At 48.7% G+C, this 25,042-nt stretch overlaps 1 protein-coding gene across 1 annotated transcript in view; it reads left to right on the top strand.

The window, feature by feature from the left end:
* Positions 1-25,042, top strand: part of LOC140411415 (protein eyes shut homolog) — a 214,823-nt gene that overhangs the window by 97,109 nt on the left and 92,672 nt on the right. Inside the window, exon 3 of the mRNA XM_072500523.1 lies at positions 21,971-22,124. Coding sequence (XP_072356624.1) covers positions 21,971-22,124 — 154 coding nt within the window. The remainder of the gene's footprint in view (positions 1-21,970; positions 22,125-25,042) is intronic.

The following is a 25,042-nucleotide window of genomic DNA, read 5'->3' as shown; positions in this document are numbered from 1 at the left end:
GCGTGGCCTCCGTACAGGCGTCATCAGCCACGATCGCAATGGGTAGCCCCTGTCGCCCAGCAATCAGCCCCTCAGCCGGGGATGGAAGACCGCGACAACACGTATGAGTCGTGTACACTGCCTGGGTAACGGGCACAGACTTGCAGGATCATCATGCGGTGGTCGCAGACCACCTGTATGTTCATCGAATAGGTCCCCTTCCTATTGGTGAACACGGCCCTGTTATCTGCAGGTGGCCGCACGGCGACGTGCATCCCATCGATCGCGCGCTGGACCATGGGGAACCCGGCCACGTCAGAGAAGCCCACGGCCCGGGCATCTTGCCTGGCCTGGTCCACAGGGAAGCGGATGAGGCGGTGCGCCATGGCATATAGGGCATCTGTCACTGCCCGGATGCACCGATGCCTGCGATGTGCCGGACAGGTCCCCACTCGGTGCCTGGAATGACCCCGTTGCATAAAAGTTCAGGGCAACCGTAACCTTGACGGACACGGGGAGAGGGTGTCCCCCGCCAGTGCCACGAGGTGACAGGTGTGCCAGTAGGTGGCAGATGTGTGCCACGGTTTCCTGTGTTTCATCCGGAGTCTCCTCCTGCATTCCCGGTCCGTGAGGTCCTGGTATGACTGCCGGGGCCGGTACACACGGGGCGCCCTCGGGTGCCTCCGTTGCCATTGGGCCACGACGTCCTCCTCCCCCTCCTCATCCTGTCGGTCAGGTGTCCCTCCAGCCTGGGCGGCTGCCGCCTGCGCCGCCTCTCTGGTACGCTCCTCCTCCTCATCCAGGGCAACATGGACATTAGCGGCTGCCGCCACGGCGGCCAACATCGCTGGATGATCGGAAAACATGACGGCCGTGTTGGGGGGGGGGGGGGGGGGTGGTGGAACGACGACATGTCACCATTGCCCATATCCCCTCCTTTCCCCCAGCCAGGTGGCATGGACCGCATGGGTCCAACTGTTGGAGGCTGGCACCTTGCCAGGTGGACCAACTCACTTGCCCCCCATCCCCCTCCCCGGCACGGATCCGCCCCCCCATCCCCCTTCCCGGCACGGACCCCAACCTCCTCCCCGGCACGGACCCAAACCTCCTCCCCGGCACGGACCCCCCATCCCCCTCCCCGGCACGGACCCCCATCCCCCCATCCCCCTCCCCGGCACGGACCCCTCCCCCCATTCCCCTCCCCGGCACGGACCACCCATCCCCCTCCCCGGCACGGACCCCTCCATCCTCCTCCCTGGCACGGACCCCAACGTCTTCCCCGGCACAGACCCCAACCTCCTCCCCGGCACGGAACCATCCCCCATCCCCCTCCCCGGCATGGACCCCCCCCATCCCCCTCCCTGGCACGGACCCCCCATCCCCCTCCCCGGCACGGACCCCCCATCCCCCTCCCCGGCACGGACCCCCCCATCCTCCTCCCCGGCACGGACCCCAACCTCCTCCCCGGCACGGACCCCCCCCCCATCCCCCTCCCCGGCACAGACCCCAACCTCCTCCCCGGCACGGACCCCCATCCTCCTCCCCGGCACGGACCCCCCTCCCGGCACTCCCCCGGAGCCCAGCCCACTCTAACCACCCCCGACCCCCGCCGCACACACACACACACAACCCGAGACACTCCTCTCCCCACACATTCAGCCTGCGGCCACGCCATCGCCTGCCCAGAGCCAACCCCCCAGGCCGTCACTCACCTCCACGCTGGTCGGCGTGAACCTAGAGCACAGGTTCACGCCGATGAAAGGGAAGTTTGATTTACGTCGACGTGAACAGTCATCACGTCGACGGGACTTCAGCCCATCCGGAAGGGAGAATATCGGCAGGCCCAAAATCGGCTGCCTTGCGCACACCCGTGCCATTCTCCGACGTCAGCGGCGCCATTAACGCCCCGCCGACTTTTCTCCCTTCGGAGACTTCGGCAACCGGCGGGGGCGGGATTCACGCCGGCCAACGGCCATTCTCCGACCCTCTGGGGGATCGGAGAATGACGCCCATGATTCTTGCCATGCCAGTTTGGGGGGGGTGGGAGAATCGCGTGTGGGTGCCGGGGCGGCGTGGCGAGTCGCGCGGCACCCCGGCGATTCTCCCCCAGGGGGGGGGGGGGAGGGGGGGGGGGAATTCCGCCCACTGTATTCAAATCAAATTATTTACTTCTACACCAATGTCTGACAGCAATTGCTTTATGTAGAAGCCTTGTAGTCAGGAAAAAGCTGTACTGAACTCTAAAATGGCTCCAGGGGCATCAAATTGTCATACACAATGATTGTGGTCCTGATCTTCCAAACATCCATGCTTCCAACAGATGTTATCTACACTTACGCTAATGCCTTCACCAATACAGCATCCAATGAGACTCATAGAAGTACTGTGCTCACACACATCGCATTTTAACCCCCGCAGTACCCAAACAATAGTTAATACTGAGCCCAAGTCTGCACTCTCCAGCTGGATTTCACACTGTCCCTCTTTGCCAATTCCCATATGGTTAAAATTAAAATGTTAAGTGCCGGCAGCATGCATGGGAAACGTTATTCAGTAGCAAGGGACAGTTTTCATTGGGGAAATCTGCCATCACCTGACAATAGAGCAGCAACAGGCAGCCAATTAAACAGCCTCCTGGACGAGACAGGGAGGCTTTGCATCATTCACAGGGGCAGCAAGGTAGCACAGTGGTTATCACAGTTGCTTCACAGCTCCAGGGTCCCAGGTTCGATTCCCGGCTTGCATCACCGTCTGTGCGGAGTCTGCACGTTCTCCCCGTGTGTGCGTGGGTTTCCTCCGGGTGCTCCGGTTTCCTCCCACAGTCCAAAGACGTGCAGGTTAGGTGGATTGACCATGATAAATTGCCCTTAGTGTCCAAAAATGGTCAGCTGGGGTTACTGGGTTACGGGGATAGGGTGGAGCTGTGGGCTTAAGTAGAGTCCTCTTTCCAAGAGCCGGTGCAGATTCGATGGGCCGAATGGCCTCCTTCTGTACTGGAAACTCTATGATTCTATGACCAGAACATTCCTCCACAACTCCATTTCCAACAACATTTCTTCTAAACCCAAATGAATACTGGCCCAATCTACTAACTTCTCCTCATCAGAATGTCTCTCCATACCCAGGATCCACTGAGTGGCCTTCTCTGGACTGCTTCTGATGCCAGCATCTCTTTTCTTGGATAAGAGGACCAAACTTGTTCACAGTATTCCAGATGTGGTCTAACTAATACTTTGTATAGTTTTAGCAGGATTTCCCTATTTTTATATTCCATTCACTTTGAAATAAAGGCCAACATTTAATTTGCCTTCCCTATTACATGCTGAGCCTGCATACTAGCTTGGTTTATGTATTTGATTTGATTTGACTTATTGTCACATGGACTGAAGTACAGTGAAAAGTATTTTTCTGCAGCCGAGGGAACGTACACAGTACGTACAGTAGTAGACAAAAGAATAATCAACAGATGGTACATCGAAAAACAGTGGTTACAGTGCGGAACAAGGGGCCAAACAAAGCAAATACATGAGCAAGAGCAGCATAGGGCGTCATAAATAGTGTTCTTACGGGGAACAGATCAGTCCGTGGGGGAGTCGTTGAGGTGTCTTGTAGCTGTGGGGAAGAAGCTGTTCCTATGTCTGGATGTGCGAGTCTTCAGACTTCTCTACATTCTGCCTGATGGAAGGGTCTGGAAGAAGGCAAAGCCTGGGTGGGAGGGGTCTCTGATAATGCTGTCTGCCTCCCTCAGGCAGCAAGAGGTGTAAACAGAATCAATGTGGGGGTGGTAAACTTGTGTGATGCGTTGGGCTGAGTTCACCACATTCTGCAGTTTCTTGCGATCTTGGACCGGGCAGTTGCCATACCAGGCGGTGATGCAGCCGGAGGATGTTCTCTATCGCACATCTGTAGAAGTTTGTGAGAGTCGATGCAGGCACGCCAAATTTCTTTAGCTTCCGTAGGAAGTAGAGACGTTGTTGGACTTTCTTGACTGTTGCATCAACGTGAGTGGACCAGGACAGACTGTTGATGATGGTGACCCCCAGGAACTTAAAGTTATTGACCATCTCCGCTTCGGAGCCATTGATGCAGACGGGAGTGTGAGTCGTGCTGCGCTTCCTGAAGTCGATGATCAGTCCCTTGGTCTTTCCGACATTTAGAGAGAGGTTGTATTCGGTACACCATGCAACCGAATGATTTATCTCCCTCCTGTAGCCTGATTCGCTGTTGTTTGAGATGCAGCCCACCACAGCCGTATCATCCGCAAACTTACAGATTGAGTTGGAGTTAAATCGTGCCACACAGTCATGTGTGTATAGGGAGTACAGTAGAGGACGGAGCACACATCCTTGCGGGACTCCGGTGTTGAGGACTATTGTGGAGGAGGTGCTGTTGCTTATCCTGACAGATTGCGGTCTGTTGGTGAGGAAGTTGAGGATCCAGCTGCACATGGAGGGGTCAAGTCCAAGATTGCAGAGTTTGGTTATTAGTCTTGTTGAGATAATGGTGTTGAAAGCGGAGCTGCAGTCTATGAACAGCACAGTAGCACAAGTGGATAGCACTGTGGCTTCACAGCGCAAGGGTCCCAGGTTCGATTCCCCACTGGGTCACTGTCTGTGAGGAGTTTGCACGTTCTCCCCGTGTGTGCGTGGTTTTCCTCCGGGTGCTCCGGTTTTCTCCCACAGTCCAAAGATGTGCAGGTTAGGTGGATTGGTCATGATAAATGCCCTTAGTGACCAAAAAGGCTAGGAGGGGTTATTGGGTTATGGGGATAGGGTGAGGGCTTAAGTGGATCGGTCGAGACTCGATGGGCCGAATGGCCTCCTTCTGCACTGTATGTTCTATGTTCTAACAGCAATCTTACATCGGTGTCCTTGTTGTTGAGGTGCACAAGGACCTGCAAATTCCTCTGTGCTGCAGTCTTTCTCCATTTGAATAATATTCAGCACCTTTAATTTTTCTTCCAACGTGCATAACACCATATTTTCGGACATTATATTCCATTTGTCAAGTTTTTGCCCACTCACCTAACCTGTCTATACTCCTCTGTAGACTCTTTCTGTTATCCTCACCGCTATTTTTGTGTCATCCACAACCTTGTCAAAAGTCCATTCATGCTGCCTCTGCTTGATAATATTATGCATTTCTCAATGCTTTGCTTTTATATCCTTTGGAATGGACTCTTAACATTTTTACAATGACAGAAGTTAAGTTTTGATAAAGAGTCATCCAGACTTGAAATGTTTTCTCCCTTTTCTCTCCACACAGGTGCTGTTTGACCTGCTGAGATTGTCCAGAATGTTATGCTTTTGTTTCAGATTCCAGCATCTGCAGTAATTTGCTTTTATTTTATTACAGACGTTAAGCTAACTGGCATATAGTTACTTGTTTTTGTCTCCCTCTTGTTTTGAATAAAGGTGTTACATTAGCAGTTTTCCAATCCTCTGGGACTTTTCCAGAATTTACGATTTCCTGCAAGATTACTACCAGTGCGTCCACTATCTCTACAGATACGTATTTTAATATCCTGGGATGCAACCCATCAGGTCCAGGGGACTTATCGGCCTTTAGACCCATTAGTTTCCCTAATACTTTTTTCCTTGCGTTTGTTATTGTATTTATTTCCTCCCCTCCCCACCCCCTTTTCCCCCTTGTTTATTTATTTTTGCAATGTCATTGGTATCTTCCACCGTGGAGACTGATGCAAAGTAGATGTTTAACTCCTCTGCCATTTCCTGATTTCCCATTATTTCCCAGTCTCATTCTCCAAGAGGCCGATGTTCACTTTGGTCTCTCTCTTTTTATATATTTAAAGAAACTCTTGTTCTCCATTTTTGTATTACTTGCTAGTTTACTCTCAGTTTATCATCTCCCTCTTTATTATCGTTTTGGCCACTTTCAGTTGTTTTTAAAAGTTTCTCAATCCTCTGACTTACCACCAATCTTTGCCACATTGTATATTTTTTTCCTTTCAGTTTAATTCTATCCTTAACTTCCTCGATTAATAAGGGGATCAGGTTATGGGGAGAAGTCATGATTGAATGGCGGAGCAGACTCGATGGGCTGAATTGCCTAATTCTGCTCTTATGTCTTATCGTCTTAACCATGGTTGATTTATCCCCTTCCTAGAATCTTGCGTCCTCACTGGGATATATTTTTGTTGATGAACTATTTTCAGAAACCTGTGCCATTGCTGATCAACTGTCTTTCCTGCTAAACTTCTTTTCAAGTGCACTCCAGCCAACTCTATCCTAATTTCTTTATAAATACCCTTATTTATGTGTATAAGTGGGAAGCCAGAGGATTGGGAAGCATTTTAAAAGGGAGCAGAGGACAACTAAAAAAGCAATAAGGGGAGAGAAGATGAAGTATGAGTGCAAGCTAGCTAGTAATATAGGAAGATAGGAAGAGTTTTTTTCAATATATAAAACGTAACAGAGAGGCAAAAATAGACATTAGACCACAGGAAAATGTGGCTGGAGAAGTAATAATAGGAAACAAAGAAATGGCAGAGGAACTGAATAGTTACTTTGCATCAGTCTTCAGGGTGGAAGACACCAGTGGTATGCCAGAGCTCCAGGAGAACCAGGGGGCAGAGGTGAATACAGTGACCATTCCTAAGGAGAAGGTGCTGGGGAAACTGAAAGGTCTGAAGGTGGATAAATCACCTGGACCGGATGGATGACACCCCAGGGTTCTAAAAGAGATAGCTGAGGAGATTGTCGAGGCATTGGTGGTGATCTTTCAGGAATCACTGGAGGCAGGAAGCGTCCCAGAGGAGTGGAATGTGGCTAATGTAACACCACTGTTTAAGAAGGGAGGGAGGCAGAAGGCGGGAAATTATAGGCCGGTTAGCCTGACTTCGGTCATTGGTAAGATTTTAGAGTCTATTATTAAAGATGAAATCGCGGAGTATTTGGAAGTGCATGGTAAAATAGGACTGAGTCAGCACGGCTTAGTCAAGGGGAGGTCATGCCTGACAATTCTGTTAGACAATTCCTCATTCCCCTGAGGAAGGAGCAGTGCTCCGAAAGCTAGTGTTTGAAACAAACCTGTTGGACTTTAATCTGGTGTTGTAAGACTTCTTACTGAATTCTGTTAGAGTTCTTTGAGGAAATAACAAGGAAGTTAGATGAAGGAGAACCAATGGACCTGATTTATTTAGATTTCCAGAAGGCTTTTGACAAGGTGCCACATAGGAGACTGTTAAATAAGTTAAGAGCCCATGGTGTTAAGGGTAAGATCCTGGCATGGATAGAGGAGTGGCTGACTGGCAGAAAGTGGGGATAAAGTGGTATTTTTCAGGATGGCAGCTGGTGACTAGTGGTGTGCCTCAGGGGTCGGTGCTGGGACCACAACTTTTCACAATATACATTAATGATCTGGAAGAAGGAACTGAAGGCACTGTTGCTAAGTCTGCAGGTGATACAAAGATCTGTAGAGGGGCAAATACTATTGAGGAAGCAGGCGGGCTGCAGAAGGACTTAGAAAGGCGAGGAGAGTGAGCAAAGAAGTGGCAGATGGAATACAATGTGGAAAAATGTGAGGTTATGCACTTTGGAAGGAGAAATGGAGACATAGGCTATTCTCTAAATGGGAAGATGCTTAGGAAATCAAGCACAAAGCACAAAATGACAAGTACATGAATAGGATGGGAATAGAGGGATACCGACCCCGGAAGTGTAGAAGATTTTAGTTTAGGGCAACATGGTCGGCACAGGTTTGGAGGGCCGAAGGGCCTGTTCCTGTGCTGTACTTTTCTTTGTTCTTTGTTCTTTGACTTGGGAGTCCTTGTTCACAATTCTCTTTAGATTAATGTGCAGGTTCAGTTGGCAGTTGGGAAGGCAAATGCAATGTTAGCATTCATGTCGAGAGGGCTAGAATATAAAAGCAGGGATGTTCTTCTGAGGCTGTATAAGGCTCTGGTCAGACCCCATTTGGAGTAATCTGAGCAGTTTTGGGCCCTGTATTTATGGAAGGATGTGCTGGCCTTGGAAAGGGTCCAGAGGAGGTTCACAAGAATGATCCCTGGAATGAGGAGCTTGTCATATGAGGAACGGTTGAGGACTCTGGGTCTGTACTCGCTGGAGTTTAGAAGGATGAGGGAGGATCTTATTGAAACTTACAGGATACTGCATGGCCTGGATGGAGTGGATGTGGAGAGGATGTTTCCACTTGTAGGAAAAACTAGAACCAGAGGACACCATCTCAGACTAAAGGGACGATCCTTTAAAACTGAGATGAGGAGGAATTTCTTCAGCCAGACGGTGGTGAATCTGTGAAACTCATTGCCGCAGAAGGCTGTGGAGGCAAATCACTGAGTGTCTTTGAAACAGAGATAGATAGGATTTTGATCAAAAGGGGGATCAGAGTTATGGGGAGAAGGCAGGGGAATGGGGATGGGAAAAATATCAGCCATGATTGAATGGTGGAGCAGACTCGATGGGCCAGGTGACCTAATTCTGCTCCTATTTCTTATGGTCTTATGGTCTCAGCACAACTGTTTCTGAGCCAAGTAACTCACTCTCAAATTGAATGCTGAATTCTACCGTTTTACTCATATTGTTTACTAAACCTGCCTCATTACACATTCTCAAATCTATCCCCCCCCCCCCCCCCCCGCCAGTGGCACAACTGTCAGCACGCTACAGCAATGTTATACACTGTTTGTACACCTTCCCGCTCCCATGGTGCATTTTTTTCAATTTGAAATACCACAACTGAACCTCACCATCGGTAATTCCACCTGGCAAAGGCGGAACATTGTAGAAGGCCCGGAAATTGCATGGTCGGGCGAGTTAATGATATACCAAGGGCCTTTACTGTACAAATGGCATGCACTTGCCGGCATAGAACACAGAAAATACAGCACAGAACAGGCCCTTCGGCCCACGATGTTGTGCCGAACCTTTGTCCTAGATTAATCATAGATTATCATTGAATTTACAGTGCAGAAGGAGGCCACTCGGCCCCCCAGTCCGCACCGGCCCCCGGAAAGAGCACCCCACCCAAACCCAACACCTCCACCCAACACCAAGGGCAATTTTGGACACTAAGGGCAATTTATCATGGCCAATCCACCTACCCTGCACATCTTTGGCATGTGGCATAGAATGCATCCATGCCGCTGTTGAGGGAGTGGAGCATGGCATTCTGTTTGGCACCCGGCGGCAACCTCGATTTTTGGTTGACAGTAATTTGTATTAGATCTTAAAAGTTAAAAAATTAAGATTGATTGTCTTAAACCCTTAAACTCCCAAACTCCCACACATGCCTCAACTCTAGAGTCTCACTCACTGCAGCTCGCACTAATAGTTTACAATTCATGACATGTAAATATATTCATGCCATGCAAATGTATTCATGGAATGCAAATGTATTAAAAGTAGGAACCCGCCAAAGGATCGGTTTACAATGCCCGATGAGGAACAGATTAGTTTTGGCTCAGTGCAAAGCACAGAGTTAGAAGTTTGTGCACTTACTCCGAAGACCCAACCCTGTAATTTATGTCAGCGCTCCAATGCAGTATGGAAGGAGTGCTGCAGTGTCAGAAGTGCCGTCTTTTTGAAGAGATGTTGAATTGAGATACCGCGTAACCCTCCTCCCAAGCTACATTATCTCAGCCAATCAATATATTCTTTTATTCCTTTTTCCCTGGTGTATTTAATCAGCTTCCTCGATAATGCATCTGTGCTACTGACCTCAATGATACTCTGTGGTAACAAGATCTACATTCGCACTACTTTCTCACTGAAGAGGTTTCCCCTGAATTCTATTAATGGCTGATATATTAGTGACTGTGTTATATTTATTGGCCTTAGATCTGGACTCTTCCAAAAGTGGAAACATCTTCTATGTCTAACAAAAAGCAGAAAGTGCTGGAAATACTCAGCACCTCAAACAGCATCTGCTGGAGAGAGAAACAGAGTTAATCTACAACTCCCCAAATTTTCCCATCCCGCCCAAGACTATACCCATCGCTGGCAGGACTGGAAAATCCCACTGAATGTTTCAGGTTGATGACCTTTCCTTAAAACTTCAAAAAAGTTTGAAATTTAACAGATTCTAAGCAAGTTGTGGGGGTGGGTGTGAAAGAGAACAAAAGGAAATACATATGATAGAGTGGAATTATAGAATTTACAGTGCAGAAGGAGGCCATTCGGCCCATCGAGTCTGCGCTGGCCCTTGGAAAGAGCACCCTATCCTAGCCCACACCTCCACCCTATCCCCGTAATCCAGCAACCCCACCCATCTTTATTTGGACAGTAAGGGCAATTTATCACGGCCAATCCACCTAACCTGCACATCTTTAGACTGTGGGAGGAAACCTGAGCACCCGGAGGAAACCCACGCAGACGCGGGGCGAACGTGCAGATTCCGCATGGACAATGACCCAAGCCGGGAATCGAACCTGGGACCCTGGAGCTGTGAAGCTACTGTGCTAACCACTGTGCTACCGTGTTGCCCCAAGGAAGAAAGGAAGTAGAGATTAAATGACAAAAGGTTTAGGGGTGCAGAGGTAAAGTGAGTAAAGAAACAAAAAGTACATGTCCAGAAAGGGTTGAATGTCAAATCAAACTCCTTTATAATCTTGAAGATTTCTACCACCTCACTCTTCAGTTTTCTCCTTTCCAGATGAAAAGGAACCTCAGTCGGTTTAATATTTTGGACAAAAATATGTGGAAATAACCATTGGGCTGGCTTATCCCTGTGATGGCAGGCTTGAAAGTGGAGGAACGAGAAGAAAAAGGAGGATCCACATCAGAGCAGCTTCCCAATGCATTCCTGCCACCAGGAAGGTTTCCCATGAGTGGGTACGGATCCAGATCCGTTGTCCATAGAGGCAGGCGTGCCAATTAATCTAATGACTGACCCAATCAGGTCCGATTATGTGGACATGCTCGAACTTTGCCACTGGCAGAGGAGCCCCCACCGCAGGCTCTATGGAAGCAGCCTCCCTGTTGCAGGCCAGAGGCTCCTTGCTGCATAGATGGGGCTGCAGGCAGCACCCACAGCCCAAATGATTCACCCAGTGGGATTTCCCTTCCACAATTGAAAGGCCTATTGGCTTCGTTTCTAATAATTTAACTTACATTGCACACCTCCATGCTGAGGCACCGCTTGCATTTGCCAATCTACGTCAGGAGCCCCCACCTCTCCTTGTGGGCTGTGGAGGCTACAAGGCTGCTGGCCCTATGTTTAGGCCAGAAGCATTGAGACTATGCCCACGGTCCATAATAGAACAGCGAGTGAGAATATGGCCAATTAAGAAGCAACCTCTGGGAAGATTATGTTGCTGGGCCTGCTGTTGGTAAAGCGTGGGCTTGGAATGCCCGTTTGGTCTCAATATTAGGGTACCAAATCCGATTAAACCTGTCCATATGGTTCATAATTTAATCGGATCCGCTAATCATTCCTTAAATGGTAAACATAATTCCATGATCTCATAGACTGAATGGGAACTGCATGCATAGGCAGCCTGTGTCAACTCTGTAGCCACTACTTTCTGACCCCGACCAGTTCCCTTTGGCTCTGGTTTGGACTCACAAAAGGAGACAAAACAAACCGAAGAAACGGAAGGGAATGGTGTGAAATATTGTGTATACCTTCACTTAGCACAAGTGTGTGGTTCTGAGCGTAACTTTGACATTTTCTGGGGGTGATATTTATGTTCTTGCTCATTGAGAGATGCCTAGGGTTCAGAGGAGGCTCGAGTTGGCATGTCATATGTTTGATTGGAATAGGTTGAATAATTATTCCCTGAACATCAATGAATGCAGTGCTTGGAGCGTTTTCTCCATTGAGGATGCACTCTGGTAAGCACTGAACTGGCTGTAATGAAGCTGATTCTTTGCCATTGGAAGGAACCGCAGGCATCGGAGCAAATAGAGTGCAGCGACATGCAGCAATTATCTCGCTGTCTGCAGAGGAAAAGTTAAACAATCATATTTAACTCTGACAGGCCTTTCATCATCTTGTTACCTTACAAACAATCCCGGCTGACATTTAATTTTTCTATCAATCAAGCAATAGATTTTAGAGGATAGATATATTCACACTGTGAGCTACATTACACCCTGTCACAGGCTAACAAGGCAATGAATTTGTCACTTCCTTCCCCCTACCACCTTCCCAGCCCCTAAAGTTGCAAATGCTGTCCACCTCTATTGACGGCCTGATTTGGTTTCAATTAGAGAAGTTGATATTGCTCACTTTAGCTAGAGAATGGGAATTCAAGCTAACAGACCAGACGGTGCATTTATTTACCTGGATATTCTCTTCCAGTGTTCAAGTATAACCTGTCATAGCCATAATATGCTGACAGGGTGACATGAGGAAGGATGGTGGGTGGAGATTTGTGTGGTGTATAAATGGTGGTGAAGACCAGTTAGGCTGAAAGGCTGTTTGCGTGCTGTTGGATTTTAGATAGATCATTACATCTGCAATTAAACTGCTTAATTTTTATATTCTGATACAGTGCAGTAGGAGGTCATTTGGCCCATCGAGTCTGCATTGATCACGGCCAATCCACCTAACCTGCATATCTTTGGACTGTGGGAGGAAACCGGAGCACCCAGAGGAAACCCACACACACACGGGGAGAAAGTGCAAACTCTATATAGTCACCCATACCAGAATCGAACCAGAGTCCCTGGCGCTGTGAGGCTGCAGTGCTAACCTGTGCCACCCTATTATTTGACCCTTCCATCCAAATAGACACTAATTCTGAAATTTAGGCAGTTCCACTGGGTAATGTTGAATAAATCCAGAAAATGCTGGAAAGCACCAGCAGCATCTGTGGAGATAGGAGCAGTGTTGAGATTTTAGGTCAGCAATCTTTCTAGAAGTATTAGCGAGTGACTTGTTAAGGAGTATTATTGATAAAAGAGTTCCATTGTGAGAACAGGCTGTTGCCAAGAGAAGGCAGGGACATCTGGAACGTGAATATCAGCAGAGGGCAGTTGGATAAATTGGCCTGTTTCTGTCATGAACTGATTGAAGTGACGGAGATGATTTAATTTTATTCATTTATAAAATCAACTCACCAAGGCTCCGTAGACAGCACCTTCTAACCCACGACCACTGCCATCAATAAGGACAAGAGTAGGTGATTCATGGGAACACAACCACCTGGACGTTACCCTGCAATCAACCACCATCCTGACTTGAAATATTTTGTCGTTCCTTCACCATCGCTGGGTCAAAATCCTGGAACTCCCTCCCACAGCACACTGGACGTTTCTACACCACATGGACTGCTTACCACCTCCTTCCCAAGGGAAACTAGGGATTGGCCGAGCCAATGATGTCCACATCTCGTGAAAAACTAAGAAAACATTTTTAAAATGTGATATGTCATTGGTGGGACCAGCATTGCTTGCCCATCCCTAATTGAGAAGATAGTGGGAGCTATCTTCATGAAATGGTGCATGTGGTGGCTAATTTGTAGTGATTTAATAGCATTGAGTCGTTTTGCTAGGGCATTTCATAAAGCAACTGAAGCTCAGCCACTCTGCTATGGATCAGGATCCACATATAGAGCAACTAGGTAAAGAGAACAAGTTTCCTTTCCTCAAGGCCATGCCTATGCAACCATGCCCTCACATAATTTAAGGAATTGATAGGTTAATTATGCAATTCAAATCAAATGCATTGTTCTATCAGAGATTAGCTACGTGTACATTGCTTGTTCATGAAAAATAACACATAATAAAACAGAATAAATAATGGGTGTGATTCAACGGCCTCATCGTGCCCGACTTGGTGTCAGGACGAGGCCATTGGATCTCGTGAGAGGCCTCTTGCAAGACTCGCAATCGTTGAAACGTCTTGCGAGATTGAACGGATTCTCCCGAGACATCGTGATCTGGATCTCGCCCAGCATGCATGCTGAAATGAGCCATACGGCGCTTTTAAATCTTTGCATGCTGAATTCAACCGGTGCCCAGAACCGAACGCCTAGCCTGGGAGACCTCACCAGGGCGCCGTTTAGGACTGTCCACACAAATGTGAGCCTGTCGTAATGGCACCAGGGGGGCTTGCCCAGGCTATTGGAGATCCCTGGGTAGTTGGGGACAGGGCAAGGTGGAGCCCTGGCTCTCCCTCTGGCACCCAGGCACCTTGGAACTGCCAGGCTTTCAGCACCAAGGTGACCAGGTGCCAGGTTCGTACAGCCAGGGATTAGGTGGGAAGGGGGGGGGGGGTGCCATACCAAGTTGGCGGGGTGAGGGAGGGCGTACCTGGAGTGTCAAAAACGAGGGAGGGGGGGGGGGGGTGAAGAAGAGCCTGAAAGGGGGATGGGGAGATCCGGCAGCCTTCAAAAATGCCACCTGGATTTGCGAGCATCTTTTCCTTCAGCACTTCAATAAAAACATCTCTAAGTGAGGCCTTGGCGGAGATAAACTCCCTGAGGCCAAAAGTGCCGTTAAATAGTGGGATGTTGATCATCTCTGCATGTTAACTTGAATTAAAATCCACTCAATCGTGCCCAACATCATCACCAGACAAACCGAAACAAACCAAAACAATCGTCAAAAAGTCACTATCGTCTTCGTAAATACACTAATATCCCAAGAAGGAAATGTTGAAACTAATGAAAGCTTGAAGAAAATGAATCAAAACGATGAGCAATGGAAGATCCCATATGGCTGCAGTGCTGTGTCATCTCACACAATGTGAAAACGTAGATCTTGAAAGTGAACGGGGTCCCTGATTGTGCACTCAGATCCTGCGTGGACCAGCTGGAAGATGTGCTTGCGGACATCTTCAACCTCTACCTGCTCCGTTCTGAGGTCCCCCATCTGCTTCAAGAAGACCACCATCATATCGGTGCCAAAGAAGAACCAGGCAATGTGCCTCAATGACTATCGTCCGGTGGCCTTGGCATTGATCATTATGAAGTGAGTCGAGGGGTTGGTCACGAGGAACATCAACTCCATACTCCCACAATGCCTAGACCCATTGCAATTCGCATACCGCCACAAATGGTACACAGCAGACGCCATCTCCCTGGCCCTATAGTAATCCCTGGACAACAAGGACTCCTACATCAGACGCCTATTCATTGACTACAGCTCCGCCTTCAACACCATAATCCCAGACAAGCTCATATCAAAACTCCAAAACCTAGGACTTGGCACCTCCCTCTGCAACTGGATCCTCGATTTTCTGACTCATCGACCACAATCAGTAAGGGTAAACGACACCTCCTGCACAATAGTCCTCAAAACGAGGCCCCGCAAGGCTGCGTACTTAGCCCTCTACTATGCTCCCTATACACACACGACTGTGGCAAAATTTGGTTCCAACTCCATCCACAAATTTGCTGATGACACGACCGTAGTGGGTCGGATCTCAAACAAGAATGGGTCAGAATACAGGAGGGAGAGAAGAACCTAGTGGAGTGGTGTAACGACAGCAATCTCTCCCTCAATGTCAGCAAAACTAAAGAGCTGGTCATTGACTGCAGGAAGCAAAGTATCGTGCACCCCTGTCTGCATCAACAGGGCCGAGGTGGAGATGGTTAGCAGTTTCAAATTCCTGGGTGTGCACATCACCAACAATCTGTCCTGGTCCATGCACGTCGACGCTACGACCAAGAAAGCACAACAGCGCCTATACTTTCTCAGGAAACTAAGGAAATTCGGCATGTCCACATTGACTCTTACTAACTTTTACAGATACACCATTGAAAACATCCTATCTGGCTGCCTCACAGACTGGTATGGTTACTGCTCAGCCCAAGATTGTAAGAAACTACAGAGAGTCATGAACACAGCCCAGTCCATCACACGAACCTGCCTCCTATCCATTGACTCTGTCTACACCTCCCGCTACCTTGGGAAAGCGGGCAGCATAATCAAAGACTTCTCCCACCCGGCTTATTCACACTTCTTCTATCGGACAGGAGGTACAAAAGTCTGAGAACACACACTAACAGATTCAAAAACAGCTTCTCCCCCGCTATTACCAGACCCCTGAATGACCCTCTTATGGACTGATCTGATCTCTTCACACATCTTCTCTACTGAGTAGTACTGCACTCGTGTATGCTTCACCCGGTGTCTATAGCCATGCATTTACATTGTATATCTATGTTTGCCCTACGTTTTTTCTTCATGTATGGAATTATCTGTCTGGACTGTACGCAGAACAATACTTTACCCTGTAAATCGGTACACGTGACAATAAATAAATCCAATCTAATCTCTCTTTAAACATACATACAGCTAATACACATTTTAAACATGAAACAGATCCGCACTGTTAAATGTGCTGCAAGTATCCATCAGAACACACTGCTTGATCACCTCTCTTGGTTCCTTCAGGAGATGAAAGGTCGACACAATCTGGTCCTGAACACAAGAGCTCCACAATTCTGAAGCCTCCGGTAGGCATCTTGACAAATATATGGATAAGATGGGTATGGAGGGATAAGACACAAGGAAGTGCTGAGGGTTTTCGCCAAGGTTGGTATCATCACCTGTACGGGCTTGGAGGGCCGAAGGGCCTATTCCTGTGCTGTATTGTTCTTGGCTTGCCTTTCATGAAGAGAAATTGTTTCCTCTGGTGGGAGGGAACAAGTGAGCATAACCTTAAAATTAGAACTAGGAAGCACAAAGAGGACTGGAAACCTGGAATGTCCACCCCCAAAAGCTGTTACGGCTGGAGTGGGGTGGGGTGGATCAATACAAAATGTCAAATCTGAGGTTGATAAGACTTTTGTGAGGCAAGGGTATTCAGGGTTGTGCAATTAATTGAAGCAGATGGAGTTAAGATACAGATAATTCATGATCCTATTGAATGGTGGAACAGGCTCACAGACTGAAAAGCCTGTTCCTTGTTCCAATGTGAATTAATGGTAATTGGTGAATTAGTTTGCATTGTCAATACTTAGACATGCATTATTCACTATAATTTCAATGTGTTTCTGAATATTGCATACTAATAGTTTTCTTCAACGTTTTATTTTTGATGCTATGGGGTATTATTGCTGGAGACAATTTGCCATCTCAAGTACCAGTGTTAACAGTGAGTCCTCCCGAGGTCAGCGCTACAGAACAATCAGAGACAGAGGGCGGGAACTACTGGCTGCATGGCGCTCAAGCAGGAAAGCAGCCAGTAGATGCCTGGTGAAGCCCCCCGTGGGCTTCCTGGCATCCTGTATGCCTCATGAGATCTACCCAGGTCTCGGAAGACATCGGGATCAGGATCCCACCCATATTGGGCGTGATCAAGCTGCACTCATTCAGTCGGATTTAAACAGACTTCAGCGAGACCATCTGGGATTTACCAGCCTCCCGGAATCTACGGCCTCCCCAGGGAGGCAAAAGATGGGCGCTGTTCAGTACTAGTCCACACAAACATGTCTCCCAGGCCATCGAAGGCCCCTGGATGGTCAGGGGCAGTGCAGCCCTCCCTTTGGAATGCAGGCACCTTGGCACTGCTACTCTGGCATTGCCAATATGTCCAGTTGGTACTGCCAAGCTGGCAGTAGCACCGCCAGGGTGCCCAGGTGGCACTGCCAAATGTCAGGGCCTGAGGGGGCCATGCCCATGAAAAGAAGGTGGAAGGACTTATGAAGGGTGAGGGAGGGTTTCAGGACATGTACGCAGGGCCCTCTGGAAGGTTGGGAGGGGGGTGCTTCAGGGACCCCAGAGCGAGGTGTTCTCACTTGGGGGGGTAATGCCCATGTGTGTGGTGGATGACATTGCTCATGGGTGGGTGGTATGGGGGACCCTCAAGCTGACAGTGGAGCAGCTCAGAGGAGCCTGTCTGGCCAGTGGGTTCAGCTCCCCAGTGATGAAAATAAGGATTTTTTGGCCACACCTGCTGCAAGAATCGTCACGGACGGGACCATTTAACCTCGGCCGGAGATTTCTGGTGTCAGGGTGGGCGCGGCAGAAAGAACCCGCACTACGTTTAGGCTAAACCAGTGAGAAACTCCCCAGGGCCCAAAAGATTTACTGAAAGCGCTGGCAAACTCCCTGACAGAGCCAGTGGGAAACTCCCAGAAAACAGGCCACAAATGACACTGAGAAATGTTTCCGTTAGATTGCACCCAGACTCTCAACACGCTGTTCCCAGTAATGAACCTCAACCTCAAGCTCAGATGCTACAGCACCAATGCCACATGCTTTCACTTCCTACATAAGCCATCCTGTAGTCTGAGTGAGATGGTTGAGTTAGAGCTAATTAGTGGTACTTTAGAAGTTCTAGCCCCATTAAGGATTAAATGGCGGTTCCCTCATTTCATCTGTAACCAGCAGATATAGGAGATCGGTGTGGCTAAGTTGACCTGCAGCAAGACACTGCAGTTTGATGGCCAGTGTGCTAATAGGCCGAATATATAGTTTATTTTTACCAGAAGGATTGCCATACATTGATATTGCTGCTAAAGTTACCTAGCTCATTAGAACGGAGAAGGATGAGGGGCGACTTGATAGAGGTTTATAAGATGATCAGGGGAATAGATAGAGTAGACAGTCAGAGACTTTTTCCCTGGGTGGAACAAACCATTACAAGGGGACATAAATTTAAGGTGAATGGTGGAAGATATAGGGGGATGTCAGAGGTAGGTTCTTTACCCAGAGAGTGGTGGGGGCATGGAATGCACTGCCTGTGGAAGTAGTTGAGTCGGAAACATTAGGGACCTTCAAGCAGCTTTTGGATAGGTATATGGATTACGGTAAAATGATATAGTGTAGATTTATTTGTTCTTAAGGGCAGCACGGTAGCATTGTGGATAGCACAATTGCTTCACAGCCCCAGTGTCCCAGGTTCGATTCCGGCTTGGGTCACTATCTGTGCGGAGTCTGCACATCCTCCCTGTGTCTGCGTGGGTTTCCCCCGGGTGCTCCGGTTTCCTCCCACAGTCCAAAGATGTGCAGGTTAGGTGGATTGGCCATGATAAATTGCCCTTAGTATCCAAAATTGCCCTTAGTGTTGGGTGGAGGTGTTGACTTTGGGTAGGGTGCTCTTTCCAAGAGCCGGTGCAGACTCAATGGGCCGAATGGCCTCCTTCTGCACTGTAAATGCAATGATAATCTATGATTAATCTAGAATAAAGGTTCGGCACAACATCGTGGGCCGAAGGGCCTGTTCTGTGCTGTATTTTTCTATGTTCTATGTTCTATGTTCTAGCTGTTGTACTGGGACTGATCACATACATTAAGTAACCAAATACAGTTGGTGACTTTTCTACGAACCTGATGTGTTGTTTTTTGCCAATCGAGCGGGAATCCCGCTGTTCTCTGGCAACGGGATTCTCTGGTCCCGACAGCAGGTCACCCCCCACGGTGTGGGGTGGCTTCAATGGGAATGCCCATTGATGGCGTTGGGAGCACAGAATCCCACCGCCAGCAAGCACCGCTCCCCCTCAGACTGGGGGGCCAGAAAATCCTGCCCTTGGTTCCCAGATGATGTTCATAATCACTCTTTGAAAAGATCTGAATGCTTCCAGTTTACCAATATCATGCTGCCTTGAGCAATACAAGGTTCGAGATTGAGCTGGTTCTGGTGCACATCATATGAGACTCTAGTGTAGCTGTGAAATTTGGCTTCCGGAACAGTTACACATATCATAGAACATAGAACATAGAACGATACAGCGCAGTACAGGCCCTTCGGCCCACGATGTTGCACCGAAACAAAAGCCATCTAACCTACACTATGCCATTATCATCCATATGTTTATCCAATAAACTTTTAAATGCCCTCAATGTTGGCGAGTTCACTACTGTAGCAGGTAGGGCATTCCACGGCCTCACTACTCTTTGCGTAAAGAACCTACCTCTGACATCTGTCCTATATCTATCACCCCTCAGTTTAAAGTTATGTCCCCTCGTGCCAGCCATTTCCATCTGCGGGAGAAGGCTCTCACTGTCCACCCTATCCAACCCCCTGATCATTTTGTATGCCTCTATTAAGTCTCCTCTTAATCTTCTTCTCTCCAACGAAAACAACCTCAAGTCCATCAGCCTTTCCTCATAAGATTTTCCCTCCATACCAGGCAACATCCTGGTAAATCTCCTCTGCACCTGCTCCAAAGCCTCCACGTCCTTCCTATAATGCGGTGACCAGAACTGTACGCAATACTCCAAATGTGGCCGTACCAGAGTTCTGTACAGCTGCAACATGACCTCCCGACTCCGGAACTCAATCCCTCTACCAATAAAGGCCAACACTCCAGAGGCCTTCTTCACAACCCTATCAACCTGGGTGGCAACTTTCAGGGATCTATGTACATGGACACCTAGATCCCTCTGCTCATCCACACTTTTAAGAACTTTACCATTAGCCAAATATTCCTTCCCAAGTGAATCACCTCACACTTCTCTACATTAAACTCCATTTGCCACCTCTCAGCCCAGCTCTGCAGCTTATCTATATCCCTCTGTAACCTGCTACATCCTTCCACACTATCGACAACACCACCGACTTTAGTATCGTCTGCAAATTTACTCACCCACCCTTCTGCGCCTTCCTCTAGGTCATTGATAAAAATGACAAACAGCAACGGCCCCAGAACAGATCCTTGTGGCACTCCACTTGTGACTCTACTCCATTCTGAACATTTCCCATCAACCACCACCCTCTGTCTTCTTTCAGCTAGCCAATTTCTGATCCACATCTCTAAATCACCCTCAATCCCCAGCCTCCGTATTTTCTGCAATAGCCTACCGTGGGGAACCTTATCAAACGCTTTGCTGAAATCCATATACACCACATCAACTGCTCTACCCTCATCTACCTGTTCAGTCACCTTCTCAAAGAACTCAATAAGGTTTGTGAGGCATGACCTACCCTTCACAAAGCCATGTTGACTATCCCATATCATATTACTCCTATCTAGATGATTATAAATCTTGTCTCTTATAATCCCCTCCAAGACTTTACCCACTACAGACGCTCACCAGTCTATAGTTGCCGGGGTTGTCTCTGCTCCCCTTTTTGAACAAAGGGACCACATTTGCTGTCCTCCAGTCCTCTGACACTATTCCTGTAGCCAATGATGACATAAAAATCAAAGCCAAAGGTCCAGCAATCTCTTCCCTGGCCTCCCAAAGAATCCTAGGATAAATCCCATCAGGTCCCGGGGACTTATCTATTTTCAGCCTGTCCAGAATTGCCAACACCTCTTCCCTACGTACCTCAATGCCATCTATTCTATTAGCCTGGGGCTCAGCATTCTCCTCCACAACATTATCTTTTTCCTGAGTGAATACTGACGAAAAATATTCATTTAGTATCTCGCCTATCTCTTCAGACTCCACACACAATTTCCCATCCCTGTCCTTGACTGGTCCTACTCTTTCCCTAGTCATTCGCTTATTCCTGACATACCTATAGAAAGCTTTTGGATTTTCCTTGATCCTTCCTGCCAAATACTAGTTCTTAGTTCAGGAGTGTGTAGCAATTTAAAGGTATTCATATATAATACAACAATATGTAACAAAGTAGAGGGCGGCACGGTAGCACATTGGTTAGCACTGTTACTTCACAGCGCGAGGGTCCCAGGTTCAATTCCCGGCTTGGGTTGCTGTCTGTGCGGAGTCTGCACGTTCTCCCCGTGTCTGCGTGGGTTTCCTCCAGGTGCTCCGGTTTCCTCCCACAAGTCCCAAAAGACATGCAGTTAGGTAATTTGGATATTCTGAATTCTCCCTCAGTGTACCCGAACAGGCGCTGGAATGTGGCGACTAGGGGCTTTTATACAGTAACTTCATTGCAATATTAATGTTAGCCTACTTATGACAATAAAGAATATTATTTGGAAGATTGTACCCTATAACTTCCTGTATTATCCAGATAATACTTGCACAGATGTCATGCCTTGTCACTCTGAAAATTCTGAAATTGCTTTGCAGTCAGCTGCGTTTGGAGCAATCTGGCCATTTACATCTTAAAACATGAGCGCTAATGTTTAGTTTCAGCACCTGAATAATACAGAAAGTTCTTTTTTTTAAATTCATCACAAAACTAATTACATTTCTAGGCGCAGAGGAAAATTTTGGAAGCCGATTCCTTCACCTGTTTCTCCTTGATGGAAAACCTACAGTAAAACTTGGGTGTGGAAGGACCCAGGAGGCGCTGATGGTATCTGCCAACCAAAGAATCAATGTTGACCAGCTGATTTCAGTCACAGTGCGGTAAGTCATTTTTGTACTGAACTGTGTTCGGAAAGTTGAATTCGCTGCCACATGAATTGCCTGGGGCAAATAACTGAGGTGCGTTTAAGGGGAACCTAAGCACAAGGGACAAAGGAATGGAATGATTTTTTTCTTGTAAGTTAGGAAGAGGTTCCTTTATTCCCTTCACCCACATGTGCTTATCTAGCTTCCTCTTGAAGGATGGTTTATTTAAGAATGGCCACTTTCATTCCAAGATCATCGGAGAATGGCCACTTTGGCCAAAGATGTTAAAGCCTGCCCTATTCAGGTTTGTTGGACCAAAATGAGGACTGAGCATTAACTTCGTGAACAGAAATTAATTGGTTCCGGGAGGATCATGAGCTCTCCTCCAGGGTCCACATTTGGGAGGATCATGAACTCTCTTCCTGACTTCACATGAATCAGTCTTCCCATTCAATCTCACCACTTGCCCAAGTGTTGCCACCAGTAAGGCAAGTGGACTGATAGTCACATGTTGAGCTTCCTGTGCAGGCTGAACAGGTATAGGTAACTGGCCTCGATGATTAAAATCAGATCCCAAGTATCAGGTGGGTCTTGAACCAGTAGGACCATAGACAATAAGACGTAGGAACAGAAAAGGCCATTCGGCCAATCCAGTCTGCTCTGCTGTTCATCTCAATTCCACTTTCTCATCTTATCCCCATAACCCTTGATTCCCGAATTAAAATGTCTGTCTATCTCAGCCTTGAACATACTTAACGATCCAGCCTCTATAGCCCTCTGCAATAACGAATTCCATAGATTCACTACCTTCTGAGAAGAGAGTATCCTTAGCTTGGTCTTCAATAGGTGACCCCCTTATCTGAGATTATGCCCACTGGTCCTATACTGTCCCACAATCATAGAATCATAGAATTTACAGTGCAGAAGGAGGTCATTCAGCCCATCGAGTCTACACTGGTCCCTAAAAGAGCACCCTATCTCCATAACCCAGCAAACCAACCTAAAACATTTTTGGGACACTGCGGGGCAATTTAGTGAGACCAATTCACCTAACCTGCACATCTTTGGACTATGGGACGAAACCGGAGCCCCTGGATGAAACCCACGCAGACACAGGGAGAATGTGCAGTCTCCGCACAGCTAGTGACCCAAGCCAGGAATCAAACCCGGCGCTATGAAGCAACAGTGCTAACCACTGTGCTACCGTGCCACCCTGGTAGACAAGGGGAAACAACCTCTCAGCATCTGCCCAATCAAGCCCCCCGAGAATCCAATATGTCTCAATAAGGCTATCTCTCATTCTTCCAGCACGGAAGTCTTTACGATAGAGATAGATAGGTTCTTGATTAATCAGGGGATCAGGGGTTATGGGGAGGAGGCAGGAGACTGGGGGATGAGAAAAATATCAGTCATGATTGAATGGTGGAGCAGACTCGATCGGCCAAGTGGCCTAATTCTGCTCCTGTGCCTTATGGTCTTGTGTGCTTTGATGGCTGGGCCAGCATTCATTTCCCATCCCTAATTCTCCTTGAGGTGGTGGTGTGCGGCCTTTTTGAACCGCTGCAGTCCATATCAAGTGAGCTGCTTTTTCTTCCATTGTGGTTGAGCTTCTTAGGTGTTGCTGAAGCCACATCCATCCAGAATTCCCTCATAATTCCCAGTCTCTGACTTGATCTAGTAGCCACAATATTTATATGGCTGGCCCAATTAGGTTTCTGACCAATGGTAATCCTCTAAGATGCCGATGTTGCGGGTTTCAGTGATTGTAATGTCAAGGGCACATTGTGAGATTTTCTCTTGTTGGCGTCCATCATTGTCGGGCTGCGCTGAAGTATGGGGCGAAATTCTCCGGTATCGGCGCGATGTCCGCCGACTTGCGCCCAAAACGGCGCAAATCAGTCGGGCATAGCTGCCCCAAAGGTGCGGAATGCTCCGCATCTTGGGGGGCCGAGCCCCAACGTCAAGGGGCCAGGCCCGCGCTGGACTAATTTCCACCCCGCCAGCTAGCGGAAAAGGCCTTTGGTGCCCCGCCAGCTGGCGCGGAAATGACATCTCCGGGCGGCGCATGCGCGGGAGCATTAGCGGCCGCTGACGGCATTCCCACGCATGCGCAGTGGAGGGAGTCTCTTCCGCCTCCGCCATGGTGGAGACCGTGGCAAAGGCAGAAGGAAAAGAGTGCCCCCACGGCACAGGCCCGCCCGCGGATCGGTGGGCCCCGATCGCGGGCCAGGCCACCGTGGGGGCGCCCCCCGGGGCCAGATCGCCCCGCGCCCTCCCCAGGACTCCGGAGCCCGCCTGCGCCGCCTTGTCCTGCCGGTAAGGTAGGTGGTTTAATCTACGCCGGCGGGACAGGCATTTTAGTAGCGGGACTTCGGCCCATCTGGGCCGGAGAATCGAGCAGGGGGCCCGCTAACCGGCGCGGCGCGATTCCCGCCCCCGCCAAATATCCGGTGCTGGAGACTTCGGCAACCGGCGGGGGCGGGATTCTCGCCAGCCCCCGGCGATTCTCCGACCCGGCGGGGGGTCGGAGAATCTCGCCCATGATGTTTGATCCCATGGGCTGGATTCTCCGATAATGGGGCTAAGTGTTAACGGCGTCATCGGGCCCCCAGGTGAGCGGCCCACAAGGGGCCAGCACAGGCGCAACGTGAAGCGCCAGAGGGAGTGGCCGCCGATATGCGGGTTGCGTCATTTACGCAGCAGCTGAAAAACCTCCCCCCCACAGACAGCCGTCACAGGCAAGGTGGCCAACAGACGAGCAGCCCCGAGTTTCAGAGACGGTGAATTGGACACCTTCCTGGACGACGTGGAGGAGAGAAGGGTGGTTTTGTACCCCGGGCCCGGCCGCAGGATAGCAGGCGCCATCGTTCAGCGTGCGTGGACGGAGGTTATCAATACCGTCAGCGCCGTTGGGCTGGTGACCAGGACAGCTG

This window comes from Scyliorhinus torazame, chromosome 4, assembly GCF_047496885.1.
Source record: "Scyliorhinus torazame isolate Kashiwa2021f chromosome 4, sScyTor2.1, whole genome shotgun sequence".
In the NCBI taxonomy this organism is placed as follows: Eukaryota; Metazoa; Chordata; class Chondrichthyes; order Carcharhiniformes; family Scyliorhinidae; genus Scyliorhinus; species Scyliorhinus torazame.
Note: the sequence above shows the minus strand (reverse complement) of the source record. Positions and strands in the feature narration are given on the sequence as shown.